Genomic DNA, 15,510 nt, shown 5'->3' on the forward strand with positions numbered 1-15,510 from the left:
TCATTTGTAGTACTCTTTTTGTAATATATTTGTCTTTTGCTAATTATGTTTTGTAATTTTTGAGGGTCATATTATAATTAGCTTATATGCCCTCAAATTTTTTATCTTTTTACAAGGACATCAAGAAATTTCACCTAGTTTTTTTGAAGTTAGGTGTCTTTGGACAAGGGCCATTTCCCTCTTGAATAACAAGTCTTGAGTTCAACTCTCCTCGTCGAATAGATCTTTAAGGTCTCTTGGGATAGTTTCCTACGACGTTAAAATACTATTCTTTTGCTTCTCTCTCTCTCTCTCTCTCTCTCTCTCTCTCTCTCTCTCTCTCCATTTTTTTTTTAGCAAACCATCATGAGAATTCACCTTGTTTAAGAAAGTGGGCATTGCCCACAGGCATGAGGGGGTGGGCTCAAGGGTGATCATCACACGTCCATCAAGATCTCCGATGGAAATTCGGCAACAAAGTAATTCGTATAAATCCTCTCAAGGATAATTGCCCATAAACCATTCAGTAATTGTTTTAACAAATGGTCATACAAGGACAAGAACTCTTAGTTGCTTGTCATTGGCTCCTGTTAACTGCCCGAGCCAAGGCAATACAAAGAAGAGGAGAGAAATTTTACAATGTAGGAACAATTCCAAGAGACCTCATAGATCTATACGATTAGTCTTGAACTCAAGACCTGATACTCCAAAGGGAATTAGGATGACCAACTTACCACACTTGGGTGATAGAGAGGTTAATCCACTTTCCTCTTCTTATTCGGACACCCGCACACACACACACACACACATACTTTTGTTAGCTGTATGCAATCTCTTCTATCACCCAAGTGTGTAGATTGGTTATGTCATTTCCCTCTTGAATAACAGGTCTTCAATTCAACTCCTTGTCAGCTAGATCTTTAAGGTCTCTTAGGATAGTTTCCTACAACGTTAAAACTCTCTTCTTCTTCTTCTTCTTCTTCTTCTTGAACATGTCATAGCCCATGATATCTATAAAGTCTCTTCGACGTCTCATAGCCCATGATATCTACAAATGCAACCCTGGCTAGCCCAATGTAATCCAACATGAATCGCACATTGATAGACATTCAAATGGCTTTCCAACCCAATGACCAATTATACCAAAGCACTTATATGAACTCCCTTATTAGCCTGACATCAATGGCAATGATTGTCATCCACCTTGAAGATTAACAATGAAACAAAAATGGTAAACAACACCCTAAGGTTCAACCTTAACAATGAAAATTGAAGAATCTTCAATGAAGACTCTTCAAAGGTTGAAAATTAACAATATACTATATATTAAGGAGATCGGTTTTTCAATGCCACGTGTCGCAATTTCCTTTATCCGGCTATAGTGAGGACAGTGCGCACGCAAAGGGGGAGAGAGAAAGAGAGAGGCGACCGAAGGCCGCCGGCCACACTATTAACAATAAAACACAAATGGCAACAACATAAGCAGTAAAAAAAAGCCCAAAATTCTCTTTATTGCAAAGTGGCCTCTTGTATACATGGATATCTATATAGGTTAAAATTACACTGTAAGCAAACAAGAAAAATATGTAGTTCAACATTTACTTGATAATGTATGTATGTAATAGAAGCCACCTCCTCTCAAGCCATCCTTTGTTCAGTCTTGGATGAAAGGGGCAAAGGCTGGAAACTTGCATTTAGACAAAAATGTAGACATTTTGAAGCCCAGAAGCAAGAGCTACAGACTAATCATAAGGCAACCGCAACAAAAGGCTGGCGAACCTTGAAGCCCACAGAGAAGAGCTGCCTCCACGCTGCGAAAGGTGAGTGCGAAACTCCGCAAGCAGCAGCTGTTGCATTGTGCCCTTGCAGCCTCTTCTTCAACAGACCAATCACCGCTTCCAATCTATGGTTTTCACTCTTCACCATCTCCAAGCTAACACTGAGTTGGCGAATAACTTCTCTTTTCTCCTCCTCCCTGTCAAAAATGATGAGTTCTTGCTTCCTGTTCTCTTCTCTCAAAATGCCTACTTCATCTTGTAGGCTACTTACTAGTACCGTCCTTTCCTCGTGTGCGCTTTCGACAGAGAAATCGCAAGCATGTTCACATGTATTAAGTGGAGAGCTTTTGAAGAGCTCGTCCCTGGTGTCCTCCTCGCCTGCAGATGAATCACTTCCGTCTTCAAGCGAAGGAAGGATCTCTATTTCAAGCTCCTTCTGGGGTGCATAAGATTCATTTATATGAGACTCTTCGTGTTGCTGGCTTGAGACAGCCGACAAGCATACAAGCTCAGCATTGAGCTCAAGCAATTTGCAATTCATTTCTTTCACTTCTTCCTCTTTGGCTTTAAAGCTCTCTTCCAGATCCTTCACCTTGCTCTCAAGAGCGGTGTTAAGCTCTAGAGTTTTCTCATGCGATTCAGCCAGCGCTTTGTTCATCTCTTCTAGTTCATTTATCTCTGCCCTAAGCCTGTTGAGAGGGGTCAAATTGTCGACTTCTGAATCAGAAGATGAGGATGACAATCCCCCTTCATCTGAAGAGTTGGGATGAGATTCGACAGACACATCGGTGCAGCCATGTTGCTCCGTGTTGTCTAAATCTTTAGTACTTTGATCGCACAATGCTTGTGTGCTGTTGTTGCCGGCTTCTTTTGCTGGTTCGTCGATTTGGCAGGCCTTTTTCAACAAGGTTTCAAACAGTTGGTTGCTCCTTCTCAGAGGAGAGTAATGGTGCCTTACGCCATTGGCACCTGTGCTTCTTGGAGAGTCACACGACAAGCCATATTGAACTTGCAGCGCTCTGGGAATATTCTGCCGGATCTCCCCTGTGAGATGGTCATAGCGCTCTGCTAATGACCTATACGCACGGTAGAATTCCTCGACGAGATTTACAAGCTCTGGCCTTTTTTGGTAATACATCTCAGCTCTCTGAGCAAAAGAGTCTGCGTCCTCCTCTATCAACCTGAGCATCTCCTTCACTTTATCATCCAAATCTGAAATCCGCAAGAGAGAGTGTGTGTGCGTGAATAAGCAAAGGTGCACATTTCAAATCAAACGATGCCATGCATTGAAGCAGGTAACAAGCTCCTTTCCTTCAAAGAACTCTCATGAAGTAAGATACAAGCTATCACCTTGAAGATTGGATTGTAGCCATTTGGAGTGCTTGGGGCTGTTGTGGCTGTCCCACCACCAAGAGTGTGAGGGACTCCTTTCCAGCTTCAGCATCGGTACTGGCTTCTCTCTCTCAGTTGTGGATCGGGTAAGCCCTAGCGAAGCCAGCTGGAGAACAAAAAATACACCCCTTGATTTTCAATACATCGCAAAAACCAGCATCGGCTCTTGCCTAGACCACACACATAAATACATGCACATTCGACAACAATAGCCCAGACGCATGCACTCATACACATACCTACAGCACATGCAGATATGTATCCACAAAGTTAAGAACAGACACTTGGACTACAGACCCATGGCAGCGCTTGCCTGGACACCCAAGCTAGGGTGTGGGCTGGTGGTATGGGACGCCAGTCCTTGAGGCGAGGCACTGGCCAGGGTAGCAGCAGGCTCCCAGGCTTGGTGGTGAGCCAGATGGGCTCTATGGCTGGGAGGTACGTCAGATGTCTATCTCATATGTTGTTCTATGTGCGTGTTTGGCTTGTTTCATGTCAAGTGTGCAAGATGGATCCTTGAGGAGCAACATCAATAAGCGATTTACCTCGTGTTTCGGTGCGCATGCCCAAGCTAGAGTTCATGATGTTGCCCTGCTTTGAATATTGTTAATCACGCCCAAAAAGGGTCGAATGAGCACCCAATATACTCCTTGCCCTATTGTGAGGAAAGATGGCTTGTGCTTATAAATGGAAAAGCATCCTTGTCTGCAATGAGCACCAGCTTACAAGACGTCTGAGCAACGTTCTGTGCAAGGAACACAAGCTGGAACTGTGGGTAGCAAACATCAGACATGAGAAAGGCTGACATCCGGAGATGTTATGGCAAAACAGAAGTCTTCAACCATGGTATATGCAAAGGTCAAGGTGACCTCTCATGCGTGATGTAGGTCCTCTCTCTCTCTCTCTCTCTCTCTCTCTCTCTCTCTCTCTCACACACACACACACACACACAAAGAAGGTGTACATTTCAATAGACATTTGATGAAACAAAAAGAACAAGAGATTACTGCTTCTCGCACACGATTGTGAGCCAAATATATAAATAAACAAACCCTGAGAGGGTAAGGGGATGAAAACTGCCACGGGCGTTGTAACTGCAGAGATCAAGTCCTACTTTTCTGCACGCTTGTGAGGTATCAAACTCTGCCGACCTGCGGCAATTATCATCAAGCTGAACCCACTAATCACTTTCCACTAATTACGATTAGGGGGTGCCATTTGCTATGGAGATTTAAACAGAAAACTAACGCTAGACAAGCTTAATAACCCTCATTCTGCTTCAGAATGTACCATGACAGATAATCTGATGATTTAAATCGACGAGAATTAGGTGTCTAAATTTGATTAGGATAATACGCGGTGATCATTTCTTGAGAAAACTATGTACGCCTGTGATCTTAATTAAAACGGGAGTACTGCTAACGAAAGAAACTTGCTACCATTAATGCAGGTCAAAGCAATGCAGGTTTAAAACCAGGGAGAAGACAACACGCAGAGAATCAAGCTCTAAAACAAAAGAGGAAAGCAACCCAAGTGATGCATTAGTGGAAGGTCGCCATTGCCAAATTAACAGAAGAGTAAAGATTACCGTGATCAGATGAAGAACCCTCGAAATTAATCGGACTGATTAGCCGTCATTAGAAGCGGTAATGAAGGGCTTAAGGATTGCAGTCTCCAACGCCTAGAAACGGGACGTGGGGCAAGCGGGTGTGGGAAAAGAAGGGCCTTGCTTGCTAATTTGCTGGCTTTCAAACTTCTATGAAGCTACCCAGCTTCTAAAACAATCCGTTAAAACCCCCCAAGAATTTAATACATTTTTCGGTCGTATTTACACAAAAATGGTGAATTCACAATATCAGAAATGGTTTACTTTAGCAAACCCTTCTATTCTCTACGGTAAGATCTGTTCATTTATCCATGCGAATATCTAATTGATTTAGATGTCCACGTGTTGCATAGAAAGAGAAGAACAGTCCAAGAAGAGTCGCGCCTTCGTGCCGTGAGAGCACGGAGCGCACACCGATAGAGCGTTGGACTAACAATATGGTCACCTAAATCGGCATAGTTACAAAAGGCCTTCCATAGTTGCATATGAGACAAATAAGTCGCACATGTGTGACCATGCATGAGGGAGAGTTATTTCAAAAAGTAACCGATAACTATGCATTGTGTGACCATTGCCTCACTCCCACAAGATAGTTAATGAAGTGGGAGCAGTGGGATCAAGGATTGCAAGCTCGAGCACGACAACCATGGTACATGCGATTTGTTAAATGATATGGACCCTGTTCGAGTTTACTTTCTCGACTACGTTACTTCTGCCTAATTTCGTTTCTAATATAGGACCATGTTTTGCCATTCATGTTAAAGTACTCACAAGTTGGTTAGGGCATGGTCACATGAGGGTTAGTTTCCAATTATTGGGAACTAAGCCAAACTAAGCTCCAGCGCCGTCAAGCTCCGCAGTCGTGGTCCTTCGCAGCAAAAGCAAGGTAAATGCAACTGGCACGTGGATGGAGAACTGGTTAGAGAGAGAGAGAGAGAGAGAGTAATTTTTGCAGTTGCAACAGGCTGAGGACCTCCATGTTGCTTCCATGTCTACGCGTCGAAAAAAAGGCAGCAAGGTAAATGCAACTGGCACGTGGATGGAGAACTGGTTAGAGAGAGAGAGAGAGAGTAATTTTTGCAGTTGCAACAGGCTGAGGACCTCTATGTTGCTTCCATGTCTACGCGTCGAAAAAAAGGCAGCAAGGTAAATGCAACTGGCACGTGGATGGAGAACTGGTTAGAGAGAGAGAGAGAGAGTAATTTTTGCAGTTGCAACAGGCTGAGGACCTCTATGTTTCTTCCATGTCTACGCGTCGAAAAAAAGGCAGCCGACAATCAGACTGCGATTTAAAAAATCACTGGCATAGTTTTGATACTATGCCTAAATTGGCATAGTTGCAAAAGCATGGGCTCCGTTCTACTAAGCTTCACCTCGCTTGTGTGTGATCACGATGTCGGCTTAGTTATCTGTTAGAATAATTGATAACTAAGCCTCGCGTGACCATAGCCTTAGAGTGTGAAGCTTGAAAGGGGGGCCGCTATAAGTCGAAGCTCATAAGGATGTGGTCACGCATGCACCAATTATCAGTGCAATGTTACTAATGCAGAAACCCTAGAATCGGTGTAGTTACAAAAAGCCAGAATCGGTGTAGTTACAAAAAGCCTTGCATATAAGACAAACAAATGGTGCATGTGTGACCATGCATGGGGCACAGTTATTTCAAAAAGTAAAGGATAACTTTGCATCGTGTGACATTGTCTAAGGTGCAATCGAGAGCCTAGTTTTTTCGACCATGTTCACCGACCTCGATACCCAATGTCCAAACCATGTCGTCAATCCCATGATGGGCACCCCGGGCCATTTTGTGTTGTGGCTAAAGCCTAGCATAGGCCTAGTTCCACAAGTGACAAGGAAAGAAAACAAATTTAATTTCTAGCAAGAAATTCTTATGGCTTCAAAAAAAGGGGAATCTCTCTAAATTCTCTACAATGGGGTACCCCTAGTGGCTTCAAAATAAATTATCTAGTGTACACAACCCCCCTCACCCCAAAAAAAAAAAAAAAGACAAAAACAAAAAAAAGGTTTTCTTTAACCAAAAGACAATAGTCAAAAGACAAAATGATTGTCTGATTTTCACTCCATGCACTCATTTTCTAAGAGTTCGTCTAATAACTGCGACAACATGATCTTTCCTCCCTATGATTTAGGTAGTGATGCGTGTTGAGTGCGCAAAGTGCCCCTCACTACAATGAAAGTCTTCCTTGCCTTTTGTGCTCGCTCATTTTGGGCTGAGTTTCCTTCTTTGGGTGTTGATTTTGTATCATTGTCCCGGATTTTGTATCAAGCCGAGTGTATATATTTTCTTGTGATCGAAGCATTTTCTTCCTCGTTCCACGGCGATGCAATTTAGCGACACAAGATATGATAGACTAGACAGGGGCCTTCCTCTTCTTCCACCTCTCAACGTGGCGTTTCAACTGCCAGCGTGGGGATTTGCATTGGCCGTGAATTGTGCGTGCAACGCCTGTGGCTATGTAGCCCTCGGGCCTCTTGCTTTCCCTCCACGGCCGCTCTCTCTCTCTCTCTCTCTCTCGTTTCTCCTGCATAAGCTACACGAATGTGTCTGCGTGTGTGTGCAACGTCTACACGATCTTCTTGCCCAGATGATGTGCAACGTGTCGGATAAGTCCTCAAGCTTATACAAAGAGGCCGCATTACGCTGCTGTAACTCCGGCTCCTCCATTATTCAACTGAGCATAGATCATTATGGATGGGCCGACTCACACCCCATTCCTCAAATATCTCTCTCTCTCTCTCTCTCTCTCTCTCTCTCTCAACTGCCCATCATGCAGAGGTTCGCTTCTTGATCAGGCTTGGGGGGCACTTCTTCAGTACGAGTCTTTCTCTCAAAACGGCCATCATGCAGAGTTTCGCGTCTTGATAAGCTAGGGGGCACTGCTTCAGTACGAACGAGAGAGAGAGAGAGAGAGAGAGCAGCAACATAATTTTCTTTCACATTGCCATCCTCTTTCATTTGTCTATTCCTCAAACTCTATTGACCACGGTAGGAGAGTCTGATACATGGGGGTGAGATGGGATCTGGTCGTGTGGGGAATTGCAAGCTTGGCATATATCCCTAGATCACTCAAAGCATCGATGGGAGCTCTGGACAATGGGGTCCATGGCCTTTATAATAGCAGTAGCAAGAATATGTTACAATGGCTCAAGCTTTTATCACGTATTCTTACTCCTCTAACGCTTTCAACAAGAGAAAGATATTTCTTCCTCAATTTACTCCCTCCTCTTAGAAGAAGAGCATTTTTAACATCGTAAGAAACTATCCCAAGAGACCTTAAAGATCTATCCGACTCTTGTTGGCCATAATAACAATTACTGAATTCTAAACGTAAACTTTGAATTTTCCCCTATTAATGTCTTGAATCTACCCCTACCTTCCTCTTTCACGACGAACGATCGATACCTTTGTTTGAATAGCATGTAGGAACGAGCCACGTAATGACCCGTAGACATGCTCAATATTTTGCTTTTGTGTTCTTTGATTTGCTAGAAATTAGTGTCCTATTACTAAGCCTTGATTGTCTCTACTGTATGATGAAGTGGGCCAAAAGTAAATTTTATCAAATATAGCATCTATCTATCTATATATATATATATATATATTAAAAAGAGAGGAGTAACCATCCATGTGGCCGCAAGCACGGATGGTGCTCCTCTCTCCTTTTAAGATGGAGCTTTCTCTTCCAGTGATGTGAATGCCAACGTGGAGGCTTCAAGCGTGGTTGCCAACCTGGAATAGCAGCACATAAGCAACAGCAATACTGGCCTCCTACCTCCTCGGGTAGATACCTTAAACAGCGAGCAAACTACTTGGGAGTCGGCCGGTAGATAGTACACGTCCTTGAGCTACGGGGTTGATCGACAAGCCTTACGCTGACAAGTCACAACTCAAGAGAGAAGTGTGCAGAAGCCCGCAAACCGAGGGAAGAGGAGAAGGATGAAAGAGAGAGAGAGAGAGAGAGAGAGAGAGAGAGAGAGAGAGAGTCACCTACAAAGCACTAGAACGGCAGAGCAGGCTGTAGTGGTGATGAGGATTCCATTGAGCTATGGAGTTGGCAAGAAATCAACAATCGTTGGAGAGGGTGTCATGTGCAATTAGGTGTTGGTGTAAGAGATAATAGTTGAGAGTAGTGAGTGTGCCAAATTGGGAAGAATTGTAGCTTTGGGGCCTTTCTACACAGAGTCTACACATTAAGCAAAGGGGTGATGTGATGTTTGGAGCAAAGACATATTTGATAGCACTGAATGAATGCGGAGGTGAATCCCTACAGTGGCATGCAAAGAGGTGGTGGCATGCAAAGGGGCAAAGGTTGCAAAAACTATAAAGAGATGAATGTTGTACCAAGGCCAGCAAATGATGATGTCCGTTGTGCAAAGAGGAGCCTCATTGAGAGCTTCTATCCATGGTACCTCTGCTCATATACTGCCATACATGTGCATGTAGCATGTAGATTTAAATAACTTCTCCTTTTTGCCGCCAGAAACTGGGATTCGAATCAATACTACCTATCCATGCAAATGGTTCTTGCAACATTGAGAGAGAGAGAGAGAGAGAGAGAGAGAGAGAGAGCTATTGGCATTCTTGCTCGGAATGCCCGAGGGAAGGAACACACACACACACACACACACACAGAGCCGCAGCAGCAACAACAGCAATATCCGCTACACAAGCAAACATGGAGGGGAAGACAATAAGTCTTTTATTTGTGAGATGTCTTAAAGACTGCTAAGAAGAAGGATTTGTACCAAGACAATAGGCTACATGCTAATATTCGTGATAGTGGGTTCTTGAAAGAACACATACTTAGGCAATAGGTTAGTCAGCATGTATGTCAAGAGCAGTGTGCATCTCAAGCGGAACAAGTCCTCGACAAGATTACTGTCCGCAATGTTGTCTCATGGAGTGCATTGATTGCAAGATAAGTCCAATAGGGTCAGGGCTAGAAACCTTTGGTTGTTTTTAACAGATGCAGAGAGAGAGAGAGGGCGGTGCACAACATGTTCTCGACAAGCTGCTGCGATGGCGAGATGGTGAGCTACTAAATTTAGTGAATGCTTCAGAATCAACTTCACGTTGTTGTCATGTAGTGCCTGCACATCTCTGTCACCTACCCCAAGCTACCGATCGACAACTTGTTGTATGCATGTGCATTGACTACCAATATCTCAAATACACCACCGTCGCACCACCGTTTGTGCATGTGCGTAGAGCTGGGTGGTCCGGTGGATGCAGATTTGTGGCTTGCACACCGACTGGGGAGTCACATGCGCTCTCTCTCTCTCTCTCTCTCTCTCTCTCTCTCTCTCTCTCTCTCTCTCTCTCTCTCTCTCTCTCTCTCTCTCTCCCCCCATGGCACCAACGTTCAAGGTGAATGCATAATAATGCTCGACAAAATTGTTTTTCCAAAACCTTGGCAAACCTACACATGAGAAATTGAGAAGTACATTGACTAAATTTGAAGGTTTTTACACTAAACTACCTAAATTTTGTAGGTTTTCTCACCTTCAAATTTAAAATTTAGAGGTAAAATTCAAAATTTGTAGGTGGGATTACGTTGGACCTTTGGAGAGGCCTTTTTCACTTTGAAAACAATCCAGAGCTTTCTTGCCATGGCCACTTTGGGCATAACCTACAATCAACACACATCATGAGCCACATCTCGGGCAGGGAGGTCATGTAGATCTTTTTTATCTTTTGTGAGGGTGCCAGATTTATCATACCTTCATCTCTCTCTCTCTCTCTCTCTCTCTCTCTCTCTCTCTCTCTCTCTCTCTCTCTCTCTCTCTCTCTCTCTCTCTCTCTCTCTCTCTCTCTCTCTACAAAGGGTTGGAGATGAAGCGCCCAATGAACCAAGCTTGCAAGCAGAGCGCTCCCATGGTGATGATAGATAAGGACTAGAGTAAGTCCTTGAAAAATTTAGAGTAGGAGGCGTGAGTCAAATAGAGCACGGTAGGAGAGTTTGATATTGTCGGGAAGAGAGTTGAGAAAGAAAACATGGGAGTCGAAACAAGTCAGGATCATCTGTATTTGTATTTATACTATATTTATTCTACAGTGGCAAAGTGATGTCGCTTCACATGTGTTAAAAAAATTAAGCTTCATGCTAAAAACCAAGGAAATTTAAAAACTAAAGTTCAAAAGGGTGGTGTGTGCCAATTGAGTGACGGGTCCTTTTGGGAATATGGGGGCATGCTCTTCTCTTTCTAGCAGCTATGTTTTCTTTCTCTAGCTCACTCAACACACAAATTCTATATCCGACAGTGAAAAGCTAGCTTGAAGGTGGTTGTCAGTGTGAGTAGTTTCCTTCAGAACTAAGGGTTTGGAGGCTCAGAGAGTGAGCGCCACCATTCTGACGGTAGTGCAAGACATTGTATTCATAGAAGAAGAATGGGTGATACAGACTCAGGGTTGGATTGTAGGGGTGAGACCAAATATAGGTGTAGCTTTTTGGGAGAAGTAAATTCTTGTAGAGGAGAAAAATCCACTTTGGGATGCCTCTCAACTTGTAATGATACAAAGATTAGAAAAGGTATAACATGTTCACTCCACCTTGGTACCATCTCAATGTTAAAAAGATATGAATCGGGCAAGTTTTCAGCTAAATCTATGCGTTTGGCTTTCTCACGACCATCGTAAGATGTACCCACTTTAAGTTTCCGCATTGGTTGTTGAACTATCATCTTTCAATCTTGTATAGTGTATTTCTTGTAGTGAGAGGATACGTCAAATTGGTCAGTGTCTGAGCCCTCTTCGCTCTCCATCTCGGTTGTACAAACCTCTTTCAAGGTTTGTTTCAAAAATTGATATTCTAGCTTACGCTCAATTTTTGTCATCGTAGATGATGTTTCGATTGTGCCTTTGGTTTTTGACTAGCTTTGTTTCTTAGGATTTTTTGTCTTCGTTAAAGTAGGTCTCATAAATCTCCTAGTGATCTTGTCCTTGACACAATATATTGCTCCTACGAGCATCAAATACTGCGTTTTATTCTTCATAAGAGGCATAGGTCTTCCTCTCGTTCGCTCTTGATTCTTCACTTGTTTTGGGCGATACCTTTCTTGTCTTATGGGTTTCTATTTAGGGAAATCGTAGAAGATCACCTCTTTTTGTCTGATTTTGTTTCGTTTTTTAAGCTACTTGTTAGCTCATCATTTGATTCTATCTCCAAGGGTTCATTATCTCATTAATCCTCATTTTTGTCACTCAAATCCCTAATGGAAATCTTATCAACTATATGTTTGCACTCAACAATTTTTGACCCTGATTCCATGATAATACTCACCATATGGAAGGGTGCAATATCATAGCCCTCTTCGTCACAATTTTTTTTTGAGGTTATCTCATTTACACATACATCAGCTCGAGTAGCCAGTGTTTGATTCTAGCCAAAAGGCTCAAACAATTCCTCGGGAAATGGATCAAGGATATAATCCTTATCCTCTACTGGACTATAGGATACAATCTTCTCTTGCCAAGCTCTCACACTCGAAAGTTCCACACATTAGTCTGCATCCATCTTGCTCATTGACCATTGTTGAGTCAAATTCCTCCACAAGAGTCCAACTAAGATTTTTGTAGCTATGGTTTTGACACTAATCCTCTTCATAATCTCTTTGTGTCTCATGTAGGCGTGGTCATAACCCCAATCTTGTACCATTTTAAGTTGACACAAAAATGGTCTACCTTAAATAATATCGAAGTTGTTACCCTGCCAATATCTATTATTGCAAAGGTATGTTCCTATGATCTGTTCCAACATACCTACAGGTCTCTTAACATAACCATCTGCAAGTTGTAATTTCATTCTCGTTTTTTTGAGAGCTGGCCTTCCCCATTATCCCATATCTCTTTGGTGGCAATGGCCACTACAGCCCTACTATCAAGTAAAGCAATCAATTTTATCCCTTTACGTTCCACTAGCAAGGTGGTATTCCCCTCTCTCCTTCACGGTAATCAACCACCTTGTTTTCGGGTACTAGTTTTGCCTTTGGTTTGTCTTGTGCCAGTTTACCCATTTGATAATCTCTCAATAATCTAAGGGGATGTCTTGAAGAGGAATTTTTAATCCCATCTTCTCTAAGTTTTTGCCCTCCTCTCCCCATAGGTATGGTAGAATATTTAACAACTCATAGAGAGTTATCATGCACTATATAGGAGTAGACATTAATTCATGCAAGCTCTTAGTGTCCATCATCTTTGGAATTGACTTCCATTGTGAGGGCACTACTCTAACCTCCGATCTCATTTCATGTTCTCCTATAAAAGACAGCAAAAATTTCAACGTTTCAGATTTACTCTTGTTGTGTCACAAGATAGGGATTGAATATCTCCTCAGTAAAATTCATGATCCATGTTGATCTTAGTGATAGGTGCAGACTTGAAAGTCGCACAACCATCTTTCTCATTTCTTATCGTTTCGCCTGAGGCTTGGGGCCGTGGCTCTTCCACCTCAAGAATTGGCATCACCACTTTTGACTTGGAGTCGTCCGTAGTATTAGCCAACTACCCTATTTTTCAATGGTGTTTCTGTTTCTCGTTTCATTTGATCATTTGTTTCATTTTCCTTGTGCTCAATTTCCCCATCCCCTTTGTGGATTAATCCTTCTTGTCTAGGGATGTTTTGTTTCACTGGCTCCATTCAAGCTTGGCTATCTCTATGAGCCTTTTTCACATTTCAAGTCTTTGTTTCTCAATCTCCGGATGTGGATACATCAACCATACATGTTCTAATTTTTTATTGGTGTTTAATCTAGCCACATAATCTTGCAATAGAGCCTCTAAAGATTCTACCACTTTATCAACTAGGACTAAACCTCCGGATGATGTTTCGGATGGCATCACTTCTCCAATTTGTCCCTTATTTTACTTTTCTTGTTCTAGCTGCTCTTTAGTTTGTTGCAGCTCAATTTCTAAGGTAATATATTCTTTTAGTCTTTTGGCTTTCATTTTGTCTTGTTTAGATTTCCATGATTTCCTTTGAGTCCTCATTGATATGCTCTCAATTTCTATTTGAATACACGATTTATGCTCCTCCTTGATCTTGAACTCTAGTTACCGCATTTACTGGAATTGTTTAGATCCACTCAAGTACAAAAAAATCCCAATAATGTTCATTGTCGCTTTTCCCTTATTATTAGGATTTTTTGGAGAGTCCTGAAGAACATGATTGATTGCACATTCATTACAATATCCAAAAATCTTTACATGTTCACCCTTGTGTGGATATTTCCTTGCCCAACAATCACCTCCACATTCATAGCATTCTGCCTATTGGGTTTCTTGTGGAGCCCCCATTGAATGTTCTGCCCTAGGAGGATAAGCCCTCGGTATATAGTTCTGGTTGTTTTTCGTTGTTTTATAAATTATGATGGCTATGCAGCATCATGTGTACTTATCCAAGAAGGATGGCAGTTGTTAACATATGTGTTACTCTCGGATTCTTTCTCATAAGATTCGATCGGCTCTTCATAGTATGAAGTTGGTGGTAGCATTCTTTGACTTGCAAGTGTTTCTACAAGTTGTGTATATGTATACCTTACAATGCTCAGTTCTCTTGAGGTAAAGGAGGTTGGTGACCTAGCACTGGTTGAAGATTGTCTCCCCCTTGGGCTATGTTGAACGGGTCTATTTGGTATTCCGGTGGTGGTGGCAATGGTCTTTCCCTCACATAATTCTTGTTATAAGAACAATCACTCATTTTGTGGTTGGTCCATTTCTTCTCAATAGCATATCACTTCAAAATATGTTGTGCATTCACAATTGTTGGTTTTGGTTGAGTGTTACATCATGGGGTGGGATATTCAGCTCCACAAGTGTCACATCTCCTCATTGGTTATGTCTAAAGTTTTGGTTTATCCTCCTTGCCACTTCTTCAACCAAATGATCAGCATTTGGCATGGTAGAAGTTTGAACATTCTGATTTGTCATGGATTCACTCGTCATAAAAAAGGCGCTACAAGTCATATTTTTTGCATCTTTTATCACCTTTCCATATGCCTTAAAATTGTCAACCAAATATAAAGCCTCTCTAGTGACTTGCTCAAGCGTAGTGCATGCGTTTAAATGTAGGTCCTTCTGGAGAGTTTCATTCCTCAAGTCCTCTATAAAGATAACTGATAGCCTCTCATATTGCATTAGCCCTCTCATAGGACACATGTTTTCTCATTCTCTTTTTGCCTAAAAGCATATATTTTGGGACATGATATTATGTTTGATTCCCCTTCTAGAGAACCGTGTGCAGAATGATGAGAGTCAACTTGAAAAGTTGATTTTTTCCGCTATCGTGTGGTAGATTGCGGAATTATTTCCTTGAAAGTACAATGGGAATAGATCAAACTGTGATCCTCAATGCCTATGGGGTGATTTAGTAAGCACCCGCGGGGTCTTACCCCAGAACAGTGCGTCCATAGACACTCGTAGTGTTATAGAGAGAGCAAGAAATCCACACAAGTGAGATGCCTAGCTCGTATCAACAGCCATGCTGTCTCAACTGTTTGCTGCCTCCAGACTCCATGGTATAGATCAGCTGATGTAAGTGCAAGAGTATCAAAAACTCAACTTGAGCGTCGCACTAGAAACATATAGTGCAAAAAGGACACCCTAATCCTCCGAAATGACAAGACTCTTGCTCGTCCATTAACGTCGATGTATTCAATGTGTACTCCATCCTCTGCAAATTCACATAAAAGTTGCTTTATGTTTGGAAAATATCCTCTGTTCAAAGATTGGAACCACGT

General features: G+C 42.3%; 1 protein-coding gene across 8 annotated transcripts in view; it reads right to left on the reverse strand.

Annotated features, from left to right (window-relative positions):
• Positions 1–1,460: 1,460 nt before the first annotated feature.
• The window catches only part of LOC147430223 (kinase-interacting protein 1-like), a 64,689-nt gene continuing 50,639 nt past the window's right edge, over positions 1,461–15,510 (reverse strand). The window contains exons 2-5 of one of the 8 annotated variants that reach the window (XM_086494722.1): positions 10,280–10,406; positions 3,695–3,918; positions 3,108–3,255; positions 1,461–2,969 (exon numbers count right to left, since the gene is read on the reverse strand). In XM_086494722.1, coding sequence (XP_086350848.1) covers positions 1,726–2,969; positions 3,108–3,201 — 1,338 coding nt within the window. In that variant the 5' untranslated portion in view covers positions 3,202–3,255; positions 3,695–3,918; positions 10,280–10,406 and the 3' untranslated portion in view covers positions 1,461–1,725. Of the gene's footprint in view, positions 2,970–3,107; positions 3,256–3,446; positions 3,674–3,694; positions 3,919–4,737; positions 4,996–10,279; positions 10,407–15,510 lie in introns of those variants that run through there. The other 7 variants (XM_086494724.1, XM_086494721.1, XM_086494720.1 and 4 more) reach the window with 7 other exon arrangements.

Source organism: Adiantum capillus-veneris, chromosome 22 (assembly GCF_014529385.1).
Source record: "Adiantum capillus-veneris isolate H3 chromosome 22, ASM1452938v2, whole genome shotgun sequence".
NCBI lineage: Eukaryota > Viridiplantae > Streptophyta > Polypodiopsida > Polypodiales > Pteridaceae > Adiantum > Adiantum capillus-veneris.